The sequence below is a fragment of the Prinia subflava genome, chromosome 3 (assembly GCF_021018805.1).
Source record: "Prinia subflava isolate CZ2003 ecotype Zambia chromosome 3, Cam_Psub_1.2, whole genome shotgun sequence".
In the NCBI taxonomy this organism is placed as follows: domain Eukaryota; kingdom Metazoa; phylum Chordata; class Aves; order Passeriformes; family Cisticolidae; genus Prinia; species Prinia subflava.
Genome location: NC_086249.1, coordinates 91,840,826 through 91,861,712, shown reverse-complemented (window position 1 = coordinate 91,861,712; position 20,887 = coordinate 91,840,826). Strand labels below are relative to the sequence as shown.

The 20,887-nt window shown below is 40.6% G+C and overlaps 1 protein-coding gene across 1 annotated transcript in view; it reads left to right on the top strand.

Moving 5' to 3' along the window:
- Nucleotides 1-206: 206 nt before the first annotated feature.
- The window catches only part of SCML2 (Scm polycomb group protein like 2), a 72,398-nt gene continuing 51,717 nt past the window's right edge, over nucleotides 207-20,887 (top strand). Inside the window, exons 1-3 of the mRNA XM_063392908.1 lie at nucleotides 207-297; nucleotides 13,457-13,563; nucleotides 19,563-19,631. Of these exons, the coding sequence (XP_063248978.1) occupies nucleotides 13,542-13,563; nucleotides 19,563-19,631 (91 nt within the window). The 5' untranslated portion in view covers nucleotides 207-297; nucleotides 13,457-13,541. The remainder of the gene's footprint in view (nucleotides 298-13,456; nucleotides 13,564-19,562; nucleotides 19,632-20,887) is intronic.

Here is a 20,887-nt window from a genome sequence, read left to right as displayed (position 1 = left end):
GGATGGCGGGGGGTGCGGGGATGCCGGCCGTGAGGGGATGCAGGAGTGGCGCGGAGATGGCGGGGGTGCGGGGATGCCGGCCGTGAGGGAGTGCCGCTGTCTCGGGATGCCCTGGGGTCGCAGCTCCGGGCGGTGCCGCCCCCGCCGCGGCGGGCGGAAGGGGGACGGGGGGAGGCCCCGCGCCCCCGGTGCCGCTGCCGGGCATGCGCGGTGCCCCCGGAACATGGCGGCAGCGTGAGGCGGGCGGCGGCAGGAGCGGCTTGACAGAACGCCGCGAACTCGCGTCCTGCCCGCCCGGTGAGTGGCGGCAGCGGCGTTTCCCGCTCCCCGCGGTGGCGGGCAGGGGGCGGGAGGAGCGGAGAGAGAGAAAGGGAGGCGAGGCGGACCGCCGGGCGCCCCGGTCCTGGGTTCCCCTCCTCGGCAACTCCACTGCGCTGGGGGCGGCACCGGGTCTGACCGGGGCTGCCCCATGCTCCAGCGCCGCGTCCTGGTCTCTCGGCGCTGGCCGCTCCCCTCGTCTGCGGGCTGAACTCCCAGCGCGGCGGGTCCCGCCGACCGCGCCCGCGGAGACCCGCGGGTGGCCGACTACGAGCGCAGCTGCGAGGGCGAGAGGAGCGCGGCGGCTCTGTCTCCCGGCTCTAACAGCGTGCCTCAGGAGCTGTTAGAGCGGGGAGACTCCCGGATAGCAGGAGCTCCGGTGAGCAAAGGCGGCACGGGAGGTCTCTGCGCCGCCGGTGCGTCCGGGACGAGCGGCGGGGCCGGCGGCGTTTGACAGGAGCGCGGGCAGGACACGCCTCCCCCGGCCGGGGCGGCCCCGCTGCCTCCCCCGCGGCGGCGGCGGCTCCCTGGCTCCCCGCCCTCCTGGCCGGGGCTGCGCCTGATCCTCCCTGCCCGGCGAGCGCCGAGGCTGGCGAGGTGCTGGGGAACGGGCGTCGACCAGAAAAACCGGATGCGTGTTAAAAATCATTTAATGCGGAGCGCTTGCTTGTGTTGGGTAAGAGGGTTGGGGGTGCCGCTTGAACACAGCGCGGTGCCAGACGTGGCCTATTGTGGGGCGCTTGTCGGGTTGCGATGCACTGCGGAACTGTTCCCGTGTTCTTTACAGTTAAACTGCGTATGTGGCATATATTGATTGTCAACTTAAAGGGGGTGTCTTGCACGGGGAGTCTTAATTTTGGATGGTCCAAAGAAAGTAGTTCAAGTATGGAAAGTTCTGTTCGTCGTTGTCTTTAGCTGCTAGGCTAACTTATAAAACACATTTCAGTAATGTGTATCAATATTCAAGTTAAATTTTATGCTCATGTATTCTTTAGGAGTGAAGGCATGCTTTAAGTGTTAATACAATGTAAAGTTCATGTCTTTCCCTATAGTTATTTGCTGTTTCTCTCTGATTAGTTAGACTATAAGACATAGTAAAAAATAATTCTAAGACCTAAAAGATTTAATGAAGATGAGAAATACTGATATTTTAGTGAGTTCTGTAGTGTAAACTTTGCTTGTGACTCATGCATAGCCTAACTAATGTAGACAAGGTGATTAAAACTTAAAAAGCATAGACTCTGTAGATATGACAGTAGGTTTTCAGAGTTTCAGAGCATGCTGTGTCTGATTTGTAAGCAGCTCTCTAAGTTTGGCTGGTTATGAATTTTTTATAATACAGAGTAACAGTCTTAAACCTTTGGATTTTAAAAGCATTCCTGCTTCACCTTACTCTTGGGAAGAGGCAGAGCAGAGCAGCTGGTGAGGCAGTCGCGCAGGGTCCATAACAGCTGCAGCACTGGCGCGGCTGGGAGCAGTGCTGCAGGAAACAGTATTGCTGTGGTACACTTGGGGTTTGGGCTGTCACAGGAACATTACAGAGGGAATAGGGGAGGGAGTGCATTGCACTGTACCAGTTCTCCACGGGCCACCAGCAAGTGCAGCTCAGGCCACAGCAACCCACAGCCCGCATGAGTGGTTGCACTTAGTGTGTGTCCACAGAAATTCCTTGTGCAGCCAGACCGCGCCTTGTGGGGCAGGGGGAGCTCATTTTCTCCCTTGGGGTACCATAAAATGTAAGTACTATTTAAGGATGATATTACTTAAATTGATGTAAAGAAAAAGTGCTTTGGAGACACTTCTGTTAGTATTTTATTTATGGGAGGTCGCACAGTAATGCAAGTGCGAGGCTGCAGGAAACAGTGTATGGTGAAACTGAGGCTGAGACCGGGAAGTGTTTGTATGGCTTTTAACTTTAACATGGTCTGGTCTTGTATGTGGAAATAAAGTTTACTACTTTTGTTTGAAGCACAGTTAATGGAGTTGATGCTCTATTTTTCTGTTTGGTGTAAATAGGTCGCAGTATTTGTGATATCTTTCAGGTTGCTTGGTATTTTATATTTTTTATACAATTAGAGGCCATGTAGATGTGAGAACATAACATAACTAGATTGTTCTTAACATTCAGACATATAGAAGTCTTGATCTGGGAATTTTAGAAAACAAGCAATGGTAGTACTTTAAAATATTTTTTTTTTGTCCTTGTGTCTTCCTACATTAAATGTACAGATTTTTTTTTCCCCCTTTGCTGTGGCTGTCGTGTCTGTGGCCATATAGTGTGCTCTTAAGGCAGAGGCATTGTTTTCTGGGGTAGCTGCTTGAGTTCAAATAAGGCATTTGCTAGTGTGAAATTTGAAATACTGAGAAAGTATTGATTCCATTACCTGTCTAAAATTTGTGCTAAAATGCAGCTTTACTTGAGGGAATGTGAAGAAACTCAAAGCAAACATAGTTAGCTGCTTCTGCCTGTTGTACATAGGTGTCTATTGCTGTTTTCTTGATATTCCAATGGGATCGTGAGCTGTGGGTGAGTCCTGTTTACTCCCTTTACTGAGTGAATGTATGGGGACAAATGAAGTCCCCAGTAATTATCCACTGCTAATAAATAGTGTCACTAACAGGAAACAACACTTGTTCAGGACACTGCAGCTGGCTTTCTTATTTGTGTGCATACATCTACCTCAAACAAGGGTGAGTGAAATACATAGGATACATGTTTTAAGGAAATCTTTAAAAATATCATTTGACAGTCTACTGTGATATTTTTTAAGTGAACAAATTACAGGTAGGGACCAGGATACTGCTTCAAGGAGTCTAGACAAGGGAGGTTGTTAACCAGCTTTGTGAGCTCCACATTTGCAGGGCATTTAAAGTTCTGTTCATTCCCATTTGAAAGAAATAGCCTTAGGCACCCAGCCTTAGTGCTGATTGCTGCTTTCAGAGATTAAAATCTTAAATGTAAAGGACTATACTGTTTGTATTCTTTAAAGTGTAAGACATGCAATGTGAATTGCCCAGAATGAGATTTTTCTAGCATGTGGGAAGAGCCAGAAAAGCCCATATAAAATTGTCAAGGTGTAATAGAGCAATGGGTAAATAAGAAGCAATGGAAATGTTAAATTTATAGTTCCAGAATATTTGTTAACATTGTAATACAATTTGATGAATAATTCTTTTTTACTGTAATTTATGCCTTTGGTATATAAGGGTGCTTTTCCTAGAAAATTTGTACATCTTCTTTGGAGATTTCTTGTAAGGTCCAGTTGCTCTATAATTAAGTGTTAAGAAGCTTTAATATTAGTTAAATGTGGTTAAGTTTCTTTTTGCATTGTAATGATGTGTGTGTGAGCAGCTTTCCTTACGATGCCTAAGTGGAAAGGCAATTAATTTGTTTGCCATAAAGTTGCTGAAAAGTGAGGCAGTTAAATACTTAAATGAACTGTAGGGTTTTTTAAGAGTATGTTTCTGAGCAAATGCTATTTTTGTACCTTCAAGCACCTGCTGGCTGGCTTGTCGTGTGTGGGCAGTGAGGGCTGAGCGTGTGCCCCAGCTCCTGCTGCAGTGCTGGCCATGCACTCGCTCCTGGGAGAGTCACCTGCTCAGTCCAGATGTGTTCCTGGAAACTCACCACATTGCCTAAAACTCGTATTCTGTGTCTGTGATCTCTTCAAGTAGATGACCTTCTTTTGGGATGGGAAGGGTGGCTTCAGGTACCTGAGCCAACAGTGAGCAGGCTCTCCTTTTATCTATACACAAAGAGTAACTGGTGCATCAGTGGTGCTGAAGACCATCAAGGGTGCTTTTATCTTGTCCCTTGTTAGTCTTTCTGCTTGGTCAACAAGAGTGTAGGTCTGGAGGAAAGTCAGGAGCTGCCTCATTCAGAAAACAGCAGCTGTCCTTATCAGCCAAGTTATCACTTTTATTTATTTGGGCTTGCTCTGATAGTTTCTTTTGTATACCCTGGACGTTTGGCATAAGTGCACACAACTAAACCATTTGTAGTAGAGGGGATATAATGTGTTACACCCTTAGCACTGTGTGTCTGCAGGGATATGCTGTGTGTGTACCCTTAGCAACGCTCTCCCCAAGATCCCTGTCAGTAAAAGTAGCAGCTTTAGTTTCTATGTCTTTCAGATAGGACCAAAAATCCATTGCTTTGTTATCTTGGATCTAAATGAAGTCTAGATTTCTTCTTTGTGGTGTTAAGTTCCATGTTTCTTTTATTTCAGCAGTCTTGTTTATATTTCTGGACTTTACCTGAGGCACCTGCCTTATAGGTAGTGGTTGATCAGTTTGGATCCAAGCTGGTGCAGTACCAATGCTGTGCTTATTGTGGTTCTTACGTGGGCTCTCTTTTCATTTTTCTGAATTACTTGCAGAGTCTAATATCAAAGTCTTCCTGAAATACTCTACCTATAGCAGAATTTCAGTGCTCTTTCATGTGTTTTAGTAGGCTGATAGCCTTTCTGCTTCACAGGTAAGATACTGTCTAGATATCTTATGTCCAAACTAATCCTAAAGTACATTTTCTTTTCTAGCTTTGTAAGAATAATGCTGTATCCAGTTTAAGCACAAACAGTGTTTTGGACTGATTACTGTTTCTTTTTTGTTTGTTTTTTTAAAACCTATAGGTGGCTTATATTCTTCCTATTGGTATGCTATTATCTAAACCCAAGTAAAACATTTTATTAAAGGTAGATGTGCTGTTCAGATAATTTCATTCTAGGCCTTCAACTTCAGAAATCAGGTCAAATTCTATTTAAGATACCAAGGGAATTCCGTCATTTTCATTTCCATCAATTTTCATAAAAGGGATGAACTTCTTTGATGGAAATCTAAGTCAGTTGTCTTCTCAAGGTAATACGAGACTCCTTTTAGTGTAGGGCAAAGACAAGGTTGAGCCTTTCATCCTCTACCATACATTAGTTCAGGGAACAGCTGAAGTTTATAAAACCTGTAAGAGAGTAGCACCATTTTAATGAGTGCATACCTAAAATGAAGCATGTACCATTATTTATGTACTGTGTGGAATCTATCAGAGATTAATGCAGGCAGGTTCGCTGGAAGGAGTGCATTTCTTGGGGCACTTATAAAAGCCCACTTAAGAAGGACAGTTTGTAAAACAGTCTTGTGCATGGAGGAATGTGAAGGGGTATCAGAACTGCTAAATTTGGTGGAACTCTTTATTGTTGCTAACATCTGTCAGGGGCTCAGAGATTAAAAGGGCTGCTGCATGTTTGATGGCACTTCCCCTACCAAATCTCTTGTATGTGTACCCTGCACTGGAGGGCTGTAAAGAGACAGACAGTGGTTTTTTGGGAAGGTCAGATGATGTGAACTGGTTTTAATCCCAAAATAAGCAGTATTATGGTTAGATGGAAAACCTTGAATATGGTATGTAATTATTTTTCAGCTTGTTGTAAGAAAATACTACCTGGTGTGAATATTCTCTAGTGCTCAATAGTGTAAGCACTGCGTGGAAAGAAGGAGATTGCCTTCAGAAAGGGGATCTCCAGAAACAGCAGGAAGGGACATACTCTGCCTCTGTCCTGGGCTGGAGCCACGTACAATCAGTGACACATATGCTGTAACGCTGAGGAAGAGGTGGAGAAGATTGCACTATTAAAGCTTGCTTCATTTCTGGTTTGTTTGTTTGTTTTTTAATATAATTGGAAAGTTGTCATAGGAAGTGGGAAGAGACATACAGATTTGCTGCAGATTTGCCTGATGCTTTGAGTCTTTGGTCTTCTTCTGTTTCTGAAGAGTGAAGCAAATAGTACAGCGGAGTATTTGCAGCTGTCTAGTCCTTTGAGCATTTAGGAGTTGTTACGTCTTTTATGACCTGTTAGTGCTTTGTTAGCTGCAGAAATGTCTAGCAGCACTGAATGGTCCTTTGGAATGGCACTTGGTGTGATTCTTGGGGTTGTCCAGGGATAAGAGTTGGACCTTGTTGATCCTTGTGGGTCCATTCCAGCTCACGATATTCTGTGATTCAGTGATAATGTTTGTTCAAATAGATGGACATATATTTTTTGGTGGCATTTGCATGAAATTCCCTTGTGTAAAGGGACTTTTTGAGCTGGGGAAATAGCACAGCTATCAGCACCAGCAACAGGTGAGTCCAGTGTGTTTGCCTGGAAACTGCAAGCAGCTCTCTGGGTTTTTTTTTCCTGCAGAAACATTGTCTCCACAGGGGAGCTATCAGGAAATTGCTTAAGGGTTGTTTAGTTCTGGTTGGTTTGGTTTTGTTCCCTGACTGGACATCAGTACGTGAGATCAGTGTAGTTATTCCATTATGTAAGCCAGGCTACATGATGGAGTGTTGCAGCAGCAGAAAAATGAGTTGAGGCAATTTGTGTCTTTGCTAATATACAGTGGCAGGGAGTCCCAGTCAGCATTACGTTGTTTAGATTGTCAAGCAGGAGAGAGAAACAGGTATTTTATGCACTGGAAGAGGATGGTAGCAGAAGTATGTTGCTGCTGGTGTCAAGTATGAGCAAGGGGAGACAAACGTTCTGAAACCAGGTAACTTCATCTGAGCTGCTGACAGTAGTCAGAACCTGTGCACAAATGTCCCAAGGCTGTTCTCCATGCCTTCAATGAAAAAAAGAAATCGTGCATGCTCTTTGACTTCTGTAGATTTCTGCAGCAGACTGAAAGTATCTTTGTTTCTCTGGATGCTCTGTTGTGAATAAAAAATCTGGACCTCGGGGATAAATTTGCCGACATATGCGCTGTACGTGTAGAGTTCTGTTGGATCATATCTGAACGAAGCTTTCACAGTCCTTTTCCAGTGTGAAGGCAGTGTAGAACAGAGGAAGCCAAAGTTGCCTAAAAGGGTGAAAAATCCCCTTTATGCCACTGGGCCTGTGTTGGTCTTTCCCCCCTTGTTCCCTTATGCATGACACACTCTAACTCCTGCTGGTGGTGTTGCTTCTTGACTGCTAAAGACAAGTGCAGAAAGGCTGTATAGGGTTCTTTAGCATCTCTTGCTATGTTTGCAACAGCAATTTCTTTTCCCCCTTACTTGCTGTATTTACACTGTGCTAAATGTAAGCTCAGTGCCTTGCAGAACTAATAGTTTGAGACCTCTCTTCTATGTCAAGGGAGGCTGAGGTGAAGACAGAGGAGATGTATCTGAGTCTAGAGACAATATCATGCAGGGATGTAGCTCTTAGTGCTAATCGTGCAGATTTGTTTTCTTCATAATTCAATTAGTTTGCTTTATGAAAAAAAATGAGTTAGGTATTTGGACAAAGCCAGGTTGAATAGTGATGATGAGTGTTTTCAGGAAGAGTACTCCAGGCTTGAAGGGGTAAATGGAAAACAGCACAGAGGTTTTGGTGTGCTGAATTCACCAAAATGTTTAAACAAATTGTCAAAATCTTGTGCTACTGTAAATATGTACTAGTAAACTGCTAAAACTGGCAGTTTTGTTTAAGACTGAAACATAAGCTATATTTTTTATTTATTTTAATATAACATTAAAATACCCTTTCATGTGGGAAGATTGGCATTTTAAGAATATTTGAAGCTGTTAATGGCCAGTCAGCCGCTTTGCTGAACTGCTGACTTCACACATACCATTTCCTTTTTCAGGTTTTTACAACCCCACATCTTCTGACTTTTAAAGCAGGATGGGGAGGAAGGGAAGGAGGAGAAAGGCTTTTTCATTTTTTGTTGGTAGCCATAGAGCAGCTCTAAACTGCAATTTTAAAAATTACTGTCAATTTAGTAAATGTTAAATCTGCATGACCTTCATTGTTTCTGTTGTGCATTAATATAAGCTATGCTGTTTAAATTGGAGACCTTACTTCTGTAATGTTTTCATTTTATAAGTATGATTTCTTGTTTCAGGATGTTTTGGGACAAATCTTTGGTCTAAACCTTGTAGTGTTTATTTTTAAAATATACAATGCCTTACTCTGTACTGAATAACACACTTAATAGGATTTGAGAGGTTAGAGTTTTGCATTCTTGAAATGTATGACTTACTGTAATTACAGTTGCTCATATTCTAAAGCAGGTCGTAAACTTACCTGGAGAGAGAGCAGAACATTTACAGGCAATATTTTATTGCTGACAGCTTAAAAGTTTGTTTATGCTAATCACTTCATAAATAGTACACCACTGGTGACTTTCCGAGCAGTTTTGTAAGTGCAGAAAATTTCTGCTTGATGTTAAAGCAAATGACATTACAAAAATGTATTGGTGAAGCACTAAGTACCTACTTGCTTTCTTTAACAACTTAAAAAATACTCAAGCTCAGTTGTTGTAATGATATATATGGCTGGTTAATCTTTGCTGGTTTGAAAGCCTGTAAATTTTATTAAAGTTTATCTGTCCTAGCTTTGCTTTTAGTGACTAGAGGAGGTGTTCAGATATATCAGTTTATTAAAAGTTCAGTTGTATGAAAATGTGGAAGTTTAATTTCCTTTCCTTGAAAGAATTTAACTTTTTAAAATTTTTTTTAATACAAAGAATGTGAACTAAAGGGATTCCAACTCGGATCAAATTTCGTGTCAGAACACCGACTGATTATGTATTCGTGTGCAAAAATGAAAGACCTGATTTTTAATGTTTTGGTTTAAAGTCATATATGTGTAATGCTAAACAATACTGAGTTTATAAACAAAAAGCTTTTGTATTTACATTAGAATATTTTCTAAAGTTCTGATACATTAGTGTAGTTTTTCTTTCTTTCACTTTTGCGATCTTACTTTTCCATAAGGTGCTACAGTATGCACTGACTATCTCTATTACAGAAATAAGAAGTATGGTGTTGTGTCTTCACATTTACTAGATGAGTTTATATACTGGAAATTATATTTCAGTATTGCAAATTTTATTTGATAAAATACTGTATATTATTTAAAAACTCCTTTTAACTTTTACTCTCCTCGTTTGCCTCTTCTCAGCCCCTTAAAGGCTTTTAAAGATCGTATGAAGTAGGTTTTTATTGAAGAGACAGCAGATGAGTAGATGATGAGGTGTTCAGAGTCACGAAGCACTGCTGTGATGCAGTGTGGTTAAGTCACAGTGTTTGGGAAGCGGCTGTGGGTGCACGTTCCCCCTGTGTGGGGTCTGGAGTGGGAGCTGGGGCTGCTGGGCTGTGTGGCCATGGAGGAGGCTGCACCGAGCCTGCCCTCCCTCCTTGAGGGCTCTGCAGCACTGGCAGTGACAAACAGCAAGGAGCAGGGAGCAATGGGAGCGTGGCCAGCAGTTGTAGCTGATGTCTCTGCGTTTCTAAACGTAATAGCACATGAATGCTGCTGGTGAAAGCAAACGTAAGTAAGACTTATACAAATTAAAGAATTAGCAGGGGGAAGTATTTCTTAGCTTGCACTGTACCTATTTTCTGTCTATAACTGATTTTGCTGTTCAAGCTATAATTCTTTTCCACCCTTGTGAAGGAAACTGTCATTCTTTTTCACCCTTGCGTATGGAATTTTAATCTCAAAGCCTTTGCAGAAGAAAAAAAGAGGAAAATATAACTCCTTGTTTACGTCAAGCCTGAAAAATGTCTGCCTTTATTTCATACTAAGACTGAGAACTTCATTGATGCCTCCAAGTGGCAGTTTTGTTAGATTACTCCTCAGTGCAGTGTGTCTGTGTAGAATAGCCTCAGTCCTTAGGCAGCAGGGATTGCCCATTGATGACTGTCCCACCCATGAAGATGCCAATGCTGAGGTCTGAGTTACTGCATTTGTACCAATGGTAGGGTCAAAAAAGCTAATGGGCTTTAAAATTGCTGGCACTTGTCCTGCCTTAGATGCAGAGTCATTGAGAGAAAAACCATAATCTTTTTTGTGTGAACTGAACCCACTATCTCCTCTTTGCTTAGGCTTCTTCTAAATGTTACCTTTATCTCCATAGCTCTGTTGTGTGTTTTTATGAGCAGGCATGCTGTCAAGATAAACTTGCACTGGGAAGCCCTAGATATGCATAAATATTTTTTTCCAGGATATGTGGCTTACTTGAGTGCCTGGCTAACAGTGGGAAGGATAATGGAGATGCATGGCAGGCAAAAGAGGGAGCGATTTTGACATTTTCTGTAGAATGCTACCTTCTTTGAAATGCAGCAGTGCAGCCTTTTGAGTAATTCTTGAAAAATAGAAAGAGCAAATTTAGGCAGGAAAAAATGTTCTCCATCCTGTCTTCTGACACCTGGTGTGATGTACTAGCAATGCAGAGAGGGTGAAGACTTAGGCATGTCTACTAATATAATGCTTTCTGACAAAGGACTTGCACAGTGGGAGGTGGCTAGTGGAAGTGATTTGGGGATTAACAATAGAAACTTGGGTAAACAATTAAAGGCAGATAAATGCTTTCCATCTGATTTTTTAAAAAGTGGCTCACGTAAGGGATGTTAATCAGAGAAAGACTAAAACTCCTTTTACAGAATGAATTGAGATGTAAACAATACACCTCATGAGTGTGGATATCCTTTGAGGGCACTTTGAATTGAAGATATTTGATGATTAATGCAATGTTATCATAGGTTTGAGAGATTTTTCCCCTTGCTTTTTCCTTAATTTGCAGCAAATGGTTTCTCACTGTTTTTTGTACTGACAGTTTCCTGAATGCTTTGGTCATTTTCTGTCTGTGACTGACAACCTCTACGCTTATCTCAGTCTTATGAAAACTTTGGTTTTCGTTCTGCTGTTTTGTGCACTCTAATGCCATTGCACTTCAGCTTGCCATTGCATTTCTTTCGTTGCTCATATATTCCTGACCTTGTTTTGTTTCATTTGTCCCTTCATTTCTAGAAGCTGCTCGATTAATCTCTTAAAACCATCTTTCACACTCGCTTGCCAAGGCACATGTACAAGAATGCCTTGAGATCTGTCCTTGCTATGGAGTTTTGCCAGAATATGCCCTGCAGGTGTTTTCCCTGGGTTTGCTGGTGGTTTGCTTCTCTTCTGTGGTGTGCTGTGGGTTGAGCCAGGCTGGGGATTGTGAGTGTAACTAAGGGACTCTGTCTTGGTTAGCAAAGGACACAACTGCCTTGCTTACAATTTGCCACTTAAGTATGTGAAGTGATGGAAAATAGTTCTTAGGTCTGCCCCTGCAGAAAGTTACACTTTGTTTCAGGTTCCCCCTGCCCTGTTTTTGAGGTAGCTGGTTTTAATTTTGCTGTGGTTCAGCAACATGTAGTGGTTGTTAGAGGCTCAGAAATACCATTCTTGAATGTTTTCTGTGACAAACAGGACAATCTATGAGCTAATTTAATAGCAGCTTTAAACTGAATTCTTAGGTGTAACTGAGTTCTAAGTAGCACCTCTTCGAAACACTAATATATTGTGTTCCTGCAGTTGGGTTTGCCTCATTTCAAACAGCTCTTTGAGAACTTTCAGTTGTCTTATATTTTTAACAGGCTGGTGGGCATGCTGTAAAACAGCCTATCTGGTACAACACAAGCTAATGAAAAGCTGGAATCCTTTTTATGTTCTCACAGACGCTCCGGTTGTGCTAAACTTGATGACTATCACTGCAGGGTTGGAATCTTTATTACTGCACCAAGTGCAATCTGGTACTTGGAACAAAAAGATAAAAACCATTCGCTGTTCTAAAGTAATCTGTAAAAACAGTTACTTTGACTCTGCATCACCTTCCATGATTTATTTACTGGCAGTGGAAAAGCTTTGAATTTTTGGGGGAGTCTGTGAAAGTATAAAGTATTTCAAATTTATTTGATGGCTTAAAAGGATTTCTAATATTAATCTTGATGACCACTTATGCTATGAATGCTATTGTGTAGCAAAACCTGCTTATTTTATGGTAGTGCTCAGTTCTATTTATAACTCCTTTCAAGTCTCAGTCTTGAGTTTTGTTAATATCTGTCCGGCATGTTCACAGACAACACACACATTAAATTAATTCATCAGTCACTGGCATTTTAAAAATACCTTTTAACTAGCTTTAGCCGTGGTCTTGCACTGTATAAAGTTTTCATCATCAGTCCATCATCATAGTGTGCAAGTTTCTTGATGTTTCAGTAGAGTATCACAGTATCATAAAAATACTCAGCTATATGATACTTCTCTTTTTATGTGTGTATTTTAATTTTTTTTTTTTGCATGTGAGTAGAAGAGTCAAGAAATTCCAAGTAGATAACCTGCTTTTCAACTGTTAATTCTTCTATGTCACAGTGGAAAGATATAGCTTTTAAAAATGTTACCTGTGACAAAATTAATTGGAAAAAAGTATGCACATATTTAAAATTAAAAAACTTCTCAAGTTTTTGGTCATGTCAGCTTTAAACCTCATGGAAGTTGCTTGAAAGGAAATTATCCAAGAACATAATTCAGAAATTTGAATGTATTTACCAATTATTACTTGAAAAGTTAATGGAGAAGGTAATATTAACTTGCTGGCTTTGTTGCTTCAGGGCTAAATGCTTGAAATGAGTTTGACTTGAACACAGTCAAAGTTTGAAATACTAGATGCTGGAGTAGAGAATCACAGTAACACACACAAAAAGGAAAGTTTGTTTTTGCTGTTTTACACTAGTTTAGCCAATCTGTCCCCTCCAGTTTCTAAACCCTACAAGAATGTGGCTCATTGCTTTTATCTGCAGTTAGCATTTCCCTCACAGTTCTCTGTGCGCTGTTACGAGTCTGTTACAAATCATGGGGCAGGGGTATCAGTGAGCACTTGGGCCTTGTGCAGATTTTTTACATTAGTTTTTTGTTCCCCCCTCAACTGTAGTTGTGCAAGATAATGTGTTTTACCCAAAAGTATTGAAGTTGTGGCTGTTTAACTTTGTGCAAGTGAGGCAGGATGAGTAGGTTATGTATATAGAGTCTTACATTTTTCAGTAATGTTTCGGGGGGGGGGAAAGGAATAAAGTACATTTATATCTTTCTTAGTTTTGGAAATCCACAGAAAATGCAAATCATTAGACAATGAACTGTCTAAAACAAGGAAATGAAAGTTTGCATTTGGTACCTTTGCTACTTTTATTTAACTGTTGTTTTCACACTACTCTCCTACAGATAGTTTGTTAAACACTTGCAATTTAAAACCAGCAAGGTAATCATACACCAATACAAAAAAATGATCCTTTCCAAAAAAAGAAAATCCAAACAGCAACAACAACTTCCCCCCCGTAACTTGTTGTGTTACTGCTCCACAGGAAACTGTTGTGCTGAAAGGAAGAATTAAGTGGTCTTTCAACTTCAGCCTTTTATTGTGAGAGGAGAGATCACAGAAGTGTTACCATGGGGAGAACATCAGGGAAAGGTAAGGCCTGCTAGCTTTAATCCAAGGGGAAAGAAAGTGGGGAACCTGCTAAATTCTTTTCCTGGAGCTGGTGGGATACAATGTGACAATTTGCTATACTGTTAGATTAAGGAAGACAATTTGTGATCTCTACTTAATAGAGGTAAGTTCAAACTTCACATTGTTCTAGAATACATATGCTGAATTTGGCTGTCTTGAGTTCTATAAGTTTAATGAAAAGAATTGTGTCCTGTGACAGCCTTGAACCATTACTGCACTCTGAAATTGAGAAATGTATCTAGATGTACTATTAAATAAAAAATAGAGTTTTATTCTGGAGGTGCCTATAGTTTAGCAGGATAATAACTAAGTAGTACAGATAATCAAATTTTATCCCAGTGAATGACATTAGCAACTGTTTCTTGAAGATAAAATGAACATTTTAAAAGAAATTCATCTACAAGTACACAGTGTACCACAAAGATGTGATTTCTGTTGTGTCATATTTGCAGATGTTAATTGTGAGTTCAGACCTAAAATGGAGTGTGAGACTTAAGAAGAAACAAGAGTGTTTGGGCTGGTGAAACAAAAAACAAAAGACAAAAAACAAAAAAAAAAAAAAAACAAACAAACAAAAAAAAAAAAAGTAGAGAAAAAGATCCACTGTCTGAAACCATGTTGTTGTTGCTTTGGAAACTTCCAAATTGGTAGTCCTCCCCCACAAAAGGCTACTTGCACTTTTGTACTTTCCTTGAGCTTTCCAACTTCAACCCAAGCTGCTTTATGTGCTTGTGTGTTCCCTTGGTAAATAATTGTCTTTTGCTAGAATAGATTTTCTGTAATGGCAGGAGTCATCTGTTTAATTGTTGAACCAAGACTTTATGGAGGAAGTCTGTCCCCTTCTCTTGTAGGTTTTCTGCATGACTCTTGTCTAAATATAGTCAAAAAGACTCCCTGTTCCAAGCAGATAAGATAAGATTCCTGCTAGGGAAGCACAAAAAGAAAGGAAAGGAGAAATTTCGTATTCACTCTGTCTGGATATCCTCAATTATGTGCACTGAGGTGTGGTAAAAGGTAGCTGAAAGGTGCTCACAATGCTGTGTAGTAGGGAGTGAGAAGAAGGCCCCTTCCTGAGCAGTGGGCTTGTTTTAGAAACTTCATTTGAGGGTGAGTAACTGTGTGATATGGGAAGAGCAAAACTTTTTGTCACCCAAAGGTATTTCTCATACATCAGGAAAAGACAAGGGGTTTGTTTGAGAAGAGTGGCATCCTGCCATGTTTTGAACCGTCAGAAGTGTTGAAGACTTCAAGGTGGCTAAGGGATAGCTGCAGAAGTCTTGAAAGCATGACTGTGAACTTCATTTTCCCCGCTGGACAATGAGCAAATACCAAGTCTTACAAGGCAGCACATACATGCCTTCCCATGTAGCACACCATTGTGGGGTGAAAGCTGTTACTGTTACAAGGCACAATGCTTGCCATCACTTAGACAAAACAGTCATCTAGTTTGCTGAAAGGTTAAGTCTTCTAGAAAGAAGTTGCAGAGTTTTAAAGCATCTCAGGCAAGAAACTGGGGTTCAATAAGAGAGGAAATAATATAAGAGGAAATACACATTGGTCACCAGGATTGTCTTTGCCCAGAGTTTTAGCACTGCCTTCTCTGCTTATTTTTTTATTTGATATTCACAAGTCAGTCAGGATAGCTTTGTCTTTTTTTTTTCCCTTTGTCTCTAATTTCTTAAGTGATAGATGTGGTTGCTCTTGCCTGTCTTCTGTTGAGTAATCTTATCAGCAAAATTCTGTGGTTACAGATAGGGTGGGAGTAATGTAAACACATGGAGTTTTGAATCAGTAAGCAGAAAGCACTATGTTAAAAAATCTTACTCTAATCTTGGGTTGTATCTAAAGCTTTAGCTTATGAAGTGCACTCTAGAAAAGAAATAGCTGTTGAACAATAGAATATGTTGCTTTTAGAATCTTAGTATATGCTGTACTGTAATCTTGCTACCCTAAAAGAAAGAAATTTTTCATAGGGTATTTAACCTGTACGTAGTGTAGGCTAAGTATGTATAGATACATAGGAAATATATAAATGCTATGTACTTATATGTATTACTTTGTTTTCAAAACTTTTTATTTTAATTCTATCCTATTCTTCGTTGCTTTTTTTAGAGACTGAGTAGCATTTAATTAAGTCTATTTGATGATTAAGCAGAATTTCATTCTAACTCTGTTTTTGGCAAATTATCTAACACATACTGTGTTTTACATTGAGAAATAAACTGGAACTTTTCCATTTAAAAATGGACAGGGGATGATAGACAATGAATTAAGCTGGCCTATTTTGATTTTTTGTTACCATGAGCTTCAAGGCTCTAGGACTAATAAGTCTCTTCTGTCTCCAATATATAAATAGAGTTCCTATTTTCAAATCAATTTTTCAGGTTTCAAGGAATTAGCCATTGAATGTGGCTAGGACCTGAATGAAAAGAAAATACTTTTTGGACCTGTACAATTATTCACAGGTACATATTATGTCTTTCATTACCTCATTTTTTGAGGTTTGACCTCAAGGCTTGGCCAAGCTAAGGATCATATGCAGAGAGAGTCATCTTGTTCAGCCCAGTGATTTGAATAATGGCCTTCTTGCTGAATGTTTTTATACGATCTTTGGAAACTAAATTTATTAAAATATAAAACAGCAAAATTTCAAATGTAGATTGGCAGGCATTAAAAAACCCCATGTGTTTATAAAAGATTAATATTTATAAAATTGGTTTTAATAAAATCTTAATTTCTTGATTTTTTTTTTTTTTTGAAAATAAACCATAATTTTTTATGCACCCTAACTGCCAACATTGGAAAAAGCACACGTGGACAAGGCTGGGAAGTACAGACTGTGAAGCAGTGCCTGTGAAATACAGACTGGGGGAAGTTTTCTGGGGTGGCAGTAGATACGGGGTGTCTCATGTGGGAATGAGTTGGTAATTCTTCCTGCTCGTAGCTTTGCATCTGCTTAGACAAAGCACTCCAGCTTTGTGATGGTATTCCCAACTTCCCACTGAAGAAAGTTGGAATGCATAAAAGCAAGGGGATCCTTTGAAAGCAATCTTGGTTTTATTCCCACTTACTCTCGGATGCTTCTGCATATGCTGGGTAAGATTTATTTGTGTGTTTTAAACAGGAGATTTCCAGCCATCAAAAGCAAATGATAGTGACAGTGCTTTGTGTTTTCTGTGAATGAAATAGCCTCTGCCTCAAATGAAATAGTTGTTTAAAATGCTTTTGAGAAATCCGCTTCTCATTAATATAATCATCTCTTCTTTTCTTTTAGTTTTCTAATGGCTGATAAGAAAAATATGTTGCCAAGAGTGTTTTGTTTTAACTTTCACATTGGCTGTGGTATTTTTGAAAGAGGCACTAAAGCTAGCTGGTACAGGGAATAAATAATTCATGTAGCGATTGTCAGCAAGAACACATATGGTGTCCAGGCTGCAGTTTTTCACATTCTTTCACCTGTTCTTGATGTCTCTTATCAAGAAAGACTGTCATCTTGTTTTTAATCTAGCACTGCTGGGTAGATATTCTTTCATGACTCTGGCCTTTCAAGCTTTGGGTGTTTGCAGGAAGCAATTATTACTTCTCTTCTTTCAGCCGAGTTCCACATAAGAGACTCACTGATTTCCTTTTTGGACATAGTCAGATTGGGAAGTTATTTGTTCTGAAAGCTGTCGCCTGATGTCTGCAGCAGTACTGTGACTGTGGGGAAACCTGACCGAGGTTATAGAACATGGCAAAAGGTCCTGCTGTTGATTGCTACCTCCCAGTAGAAAATTAGCTGGATTCAGCTCAGTCACAAAGAGGCTGGATGAAATATATTTTGACTTGTAGAATGGAGAAGGTGAACGTTAGCCTTGCATCTTTTCAGTGTTACTGAGCACTAGCCCTTCTGAGATTCCCACAGGTAGTTGTAGGGTATCCACTTGTGTGGGTTTAAGCCCTACTGCTGAGGAAGTACTGGGGTTAGATGATGTACTGTGGGCACTGTTCCAGATAATTTCAGCAGTTCCATCTGAAGTTGACCTTCATAAGCATTTTTTTCAAGAAGCTATATAATAGAAAATTTTCCAAATCAAACTTCTTCCAAAAGAAGGAGCATGTAAGTCAAGAAAGAAGGTTAAGTCAAGGAGTAAACATAGCATTTTGTTTCCTTTCCAAAGGACTTGGAGTTCTGCCCATGTCTGCTTTAGGAGAAAAAGGTGGTATTTTTGCAGTGTATTTTGAGCAGTTGTGTAGCTGTGCATTGATTTTGTAGGATTGTGAAGTCTGGGTTATTCTTGGAAGGTGTTGTGGCCCTGGGTACACCAATAGGCTTTAATGACCCTTACTCGCCTGGGGCCTTCACCCATCCTGCCCAGGCCCCCTGTCAGCCCTGCCCCGGTGATGCCGCAGCAGGGCCAGCCTCCAGGTCACCACAGCCCCAGCCCTGTGGCCCTCCCAGCCCCAGCCTGTCCCCCTCCTGGGGTGGCACCCAGTGCTGGGGCTGTCCCCAGTGCCACCCCCCGGTAGCTCCTGGGCAGAGATGGGGTGGCTCTGGATGCTGAGGCCCTGCCTGGCCAGCCCCAAGGTGCCCTGGCCATCGCTGTGCTCTGGCCAAAGGAGCATCACATCCTGCCGAGCACAGAACCACGTGGATGGCTTATCCTCGCTTACACTGAGTGGTGGGGGAGGATTTGGGGACTGGTGACAGAAGATTGTAATGACTCAGCTCTTGCATTACATGGCAATTCCTTGATAATGAAAGATGTGAGGTGGAAGTGCTGAACAACACACGTTGCTTGTCAGTATGTTTCAAGAAATGCTTTACTTACAGAAAAGAAACACTGTTAGGGCTTAGTCTTTCCTGCAGAACAACTCATTGTATTTCAAGTGTTTCTGTCACCAAATGCTTTACATTCGAGGTCAGGAGTGTTTTTATTTCAAGAGCAAGCCAGTCAGTAGCTGTAGACTCAAAAGCAAGTGAATACAGCTACCAATAATCGGCTACTAGTGCAATCTTGCAGTAAAAGTGAGCCTTCTTCTGTACCAGTTCAGGCTAAGTGGGGTAACCCAAATGTGAGCTAGGCACAAGCAGAACTAGAGGAGCAGCCCCATTCCCAGTACTGACACATCTGCAGACCAAGAGAGTTATTCTCCTATGCAGATCTTGGTAAAAACAAAAAAGCTTTTTAAATCTGAAAACGTACTTGCATTTTTGTTCTCAGGTAAATGTCATAATTGAATTGCATTTGCGTCCACGAAGGTCAAAAGCAGGTCACCAAACAATGTATTTTAAAAGGAATGAGTGGAACTGTCTGTCTCAGTCTTCTCCATTATAGCTGCCCGGTTCTCCTGCATCTCTCATACGTGCCAAAATCCATCAAAAATGAAATATGGCAGACCCCTTTCTGAGTGTGTGCCAAGATTAATGATAGAGAAGGTAGATTCTCCTGAAGGATTCTTTTAAATAACTGATGTGTGCACTGAGATAGCCGCTTTGAGTGTTTGAGAATTTTATATTGAGAATATTGAGTATTAAAGAATCTCAATATAGAATGAAATCTGTAACTCAGAAATATGGTTTTAGGATGGGTTTTTTTTTTCCTTGTTTCTCAATTCACAGTGATCTGTGTATAACCAGGTGTATAAAGATATCCAGTGATATCTGGATAGGACCTCAAATTGTGTGTAGGTTGAAGTTAAATTTAAAATAAAGGACAGGATTTCTGTCTGTGGAGCTGATATTCTGTATTCTGCAACTAGATTTATTCTAATAATTCATATAAAGTAGTCAAAAGCTCTGCTTTTTCGTACTGTACTTTTCAATATATTTTGAAGGGAAAATAGTGCAGTGATTAAATTTAGAGTGTAGATACCTTTTAGATTATGCAATGAAATGAATAAAATCAAGTCAACAAGATATTCTGTATCATTATGATGTGAATATTACATTTATTGTGTAATGGAATCTTGTCTTTTAGATTCAAAGAATATTAAAAAAGGGAAAAATGGAAAGAATCAGCAGGCAAACAACCCATCTTTAAAAAGTGGTAGGTATTGCAGCTGTCAGGTTATTAGTTAAAGTACTCTAAAAGAAAAAGTGTGTGTTTGAATTGTACTATTTTCTGACCTTTTTTTTCCTTGTTGGAATCTCTTGGGTTATTACTGGTTATTATAGTTAAAAACATGCCATTGCTTTTGTCTAGCTGTTAGGAAAGTATGTTTTGGTATAGAAAATGATGGTTGAAACTGCTTGAGTTATCCTGCTAGTTTTACTAGCCAAGATAAATACTCTTCATATAATCAAAGATGCTGTGTAAACATCATTATTTTTAAACTGTTACTGATTTGTCTGTTCTTCTCATCATGTATTTCTCAGTTTCATGCCTTTTCTGTTGCAGTTACCTTCTGTTTCCTTAATGTGTTTCCTGGTGCCAAAAGAAGAATTTTCAGTTTAATAGTTTTGAGTTTTTAGGATTACTAAGTGGATTAAATTTCCTGGGATTCTAATTTTACTTAAATAATTTATTTGAAAACGAATTTTGCGGTTTTTTTAGTAAACAGAGGAAAAGTACATACCAGAAAGGATTCAGAATCTTAGCTAACTTAGGATCTGCTATCCTCAGCAGGTGCCATAATGCAGTGTGTACACGAGATTGCTGTCAGGGTAGATTCTGTGGGCTGCAGTGGGACAACAGCAACATCCTTAGATACCCTTTGCCTGTTCACATCGTTTGTTTGAATTTGGGACAGTAAGAAATGTCATGAGTAGTATTGACTAAACTATGAGATCTCTTCAGGAGTTCTTGAAAAAATGACATTGAATTATTTGAACTCACATTGAATTATTTGAACTCTCACTCTGCTCACGTTTCTGTGCCCTCTGACTCCTGATGGATGGTCTGGTTCTTCTTGGGTACCAGTAGCATAGTCACTGATCAAACATGCCATGATACCGACACATTAGCTGGGTAATTGAGGTCATGACTTTGCATAAAAGAGACAATGCCAGTCATAGTACAGCCTTCAGCTGTTACATTTGCCAGAGCTAACTTTCATTTGTTGGGATTCTGGCCATCACAGTGGCTAAGGTTGGAAGCAACCACTGGAGGTCATTTTAACCCGACCTGCTGCTCAAGCAGGAGCCCCTAGAGCGCATTAAGCAGGATTGTATCCAGAAGACTTATCTCCAGAGGAGGAGAATCCACAACCTCTGTGGGCAACCTATCATCTTGTTATTTGTCCCTGTTACTTTGAGACAGAAAAGGAAGTGTATTTGTGTCTTTTTCCCTCCTCTGCAATGTGA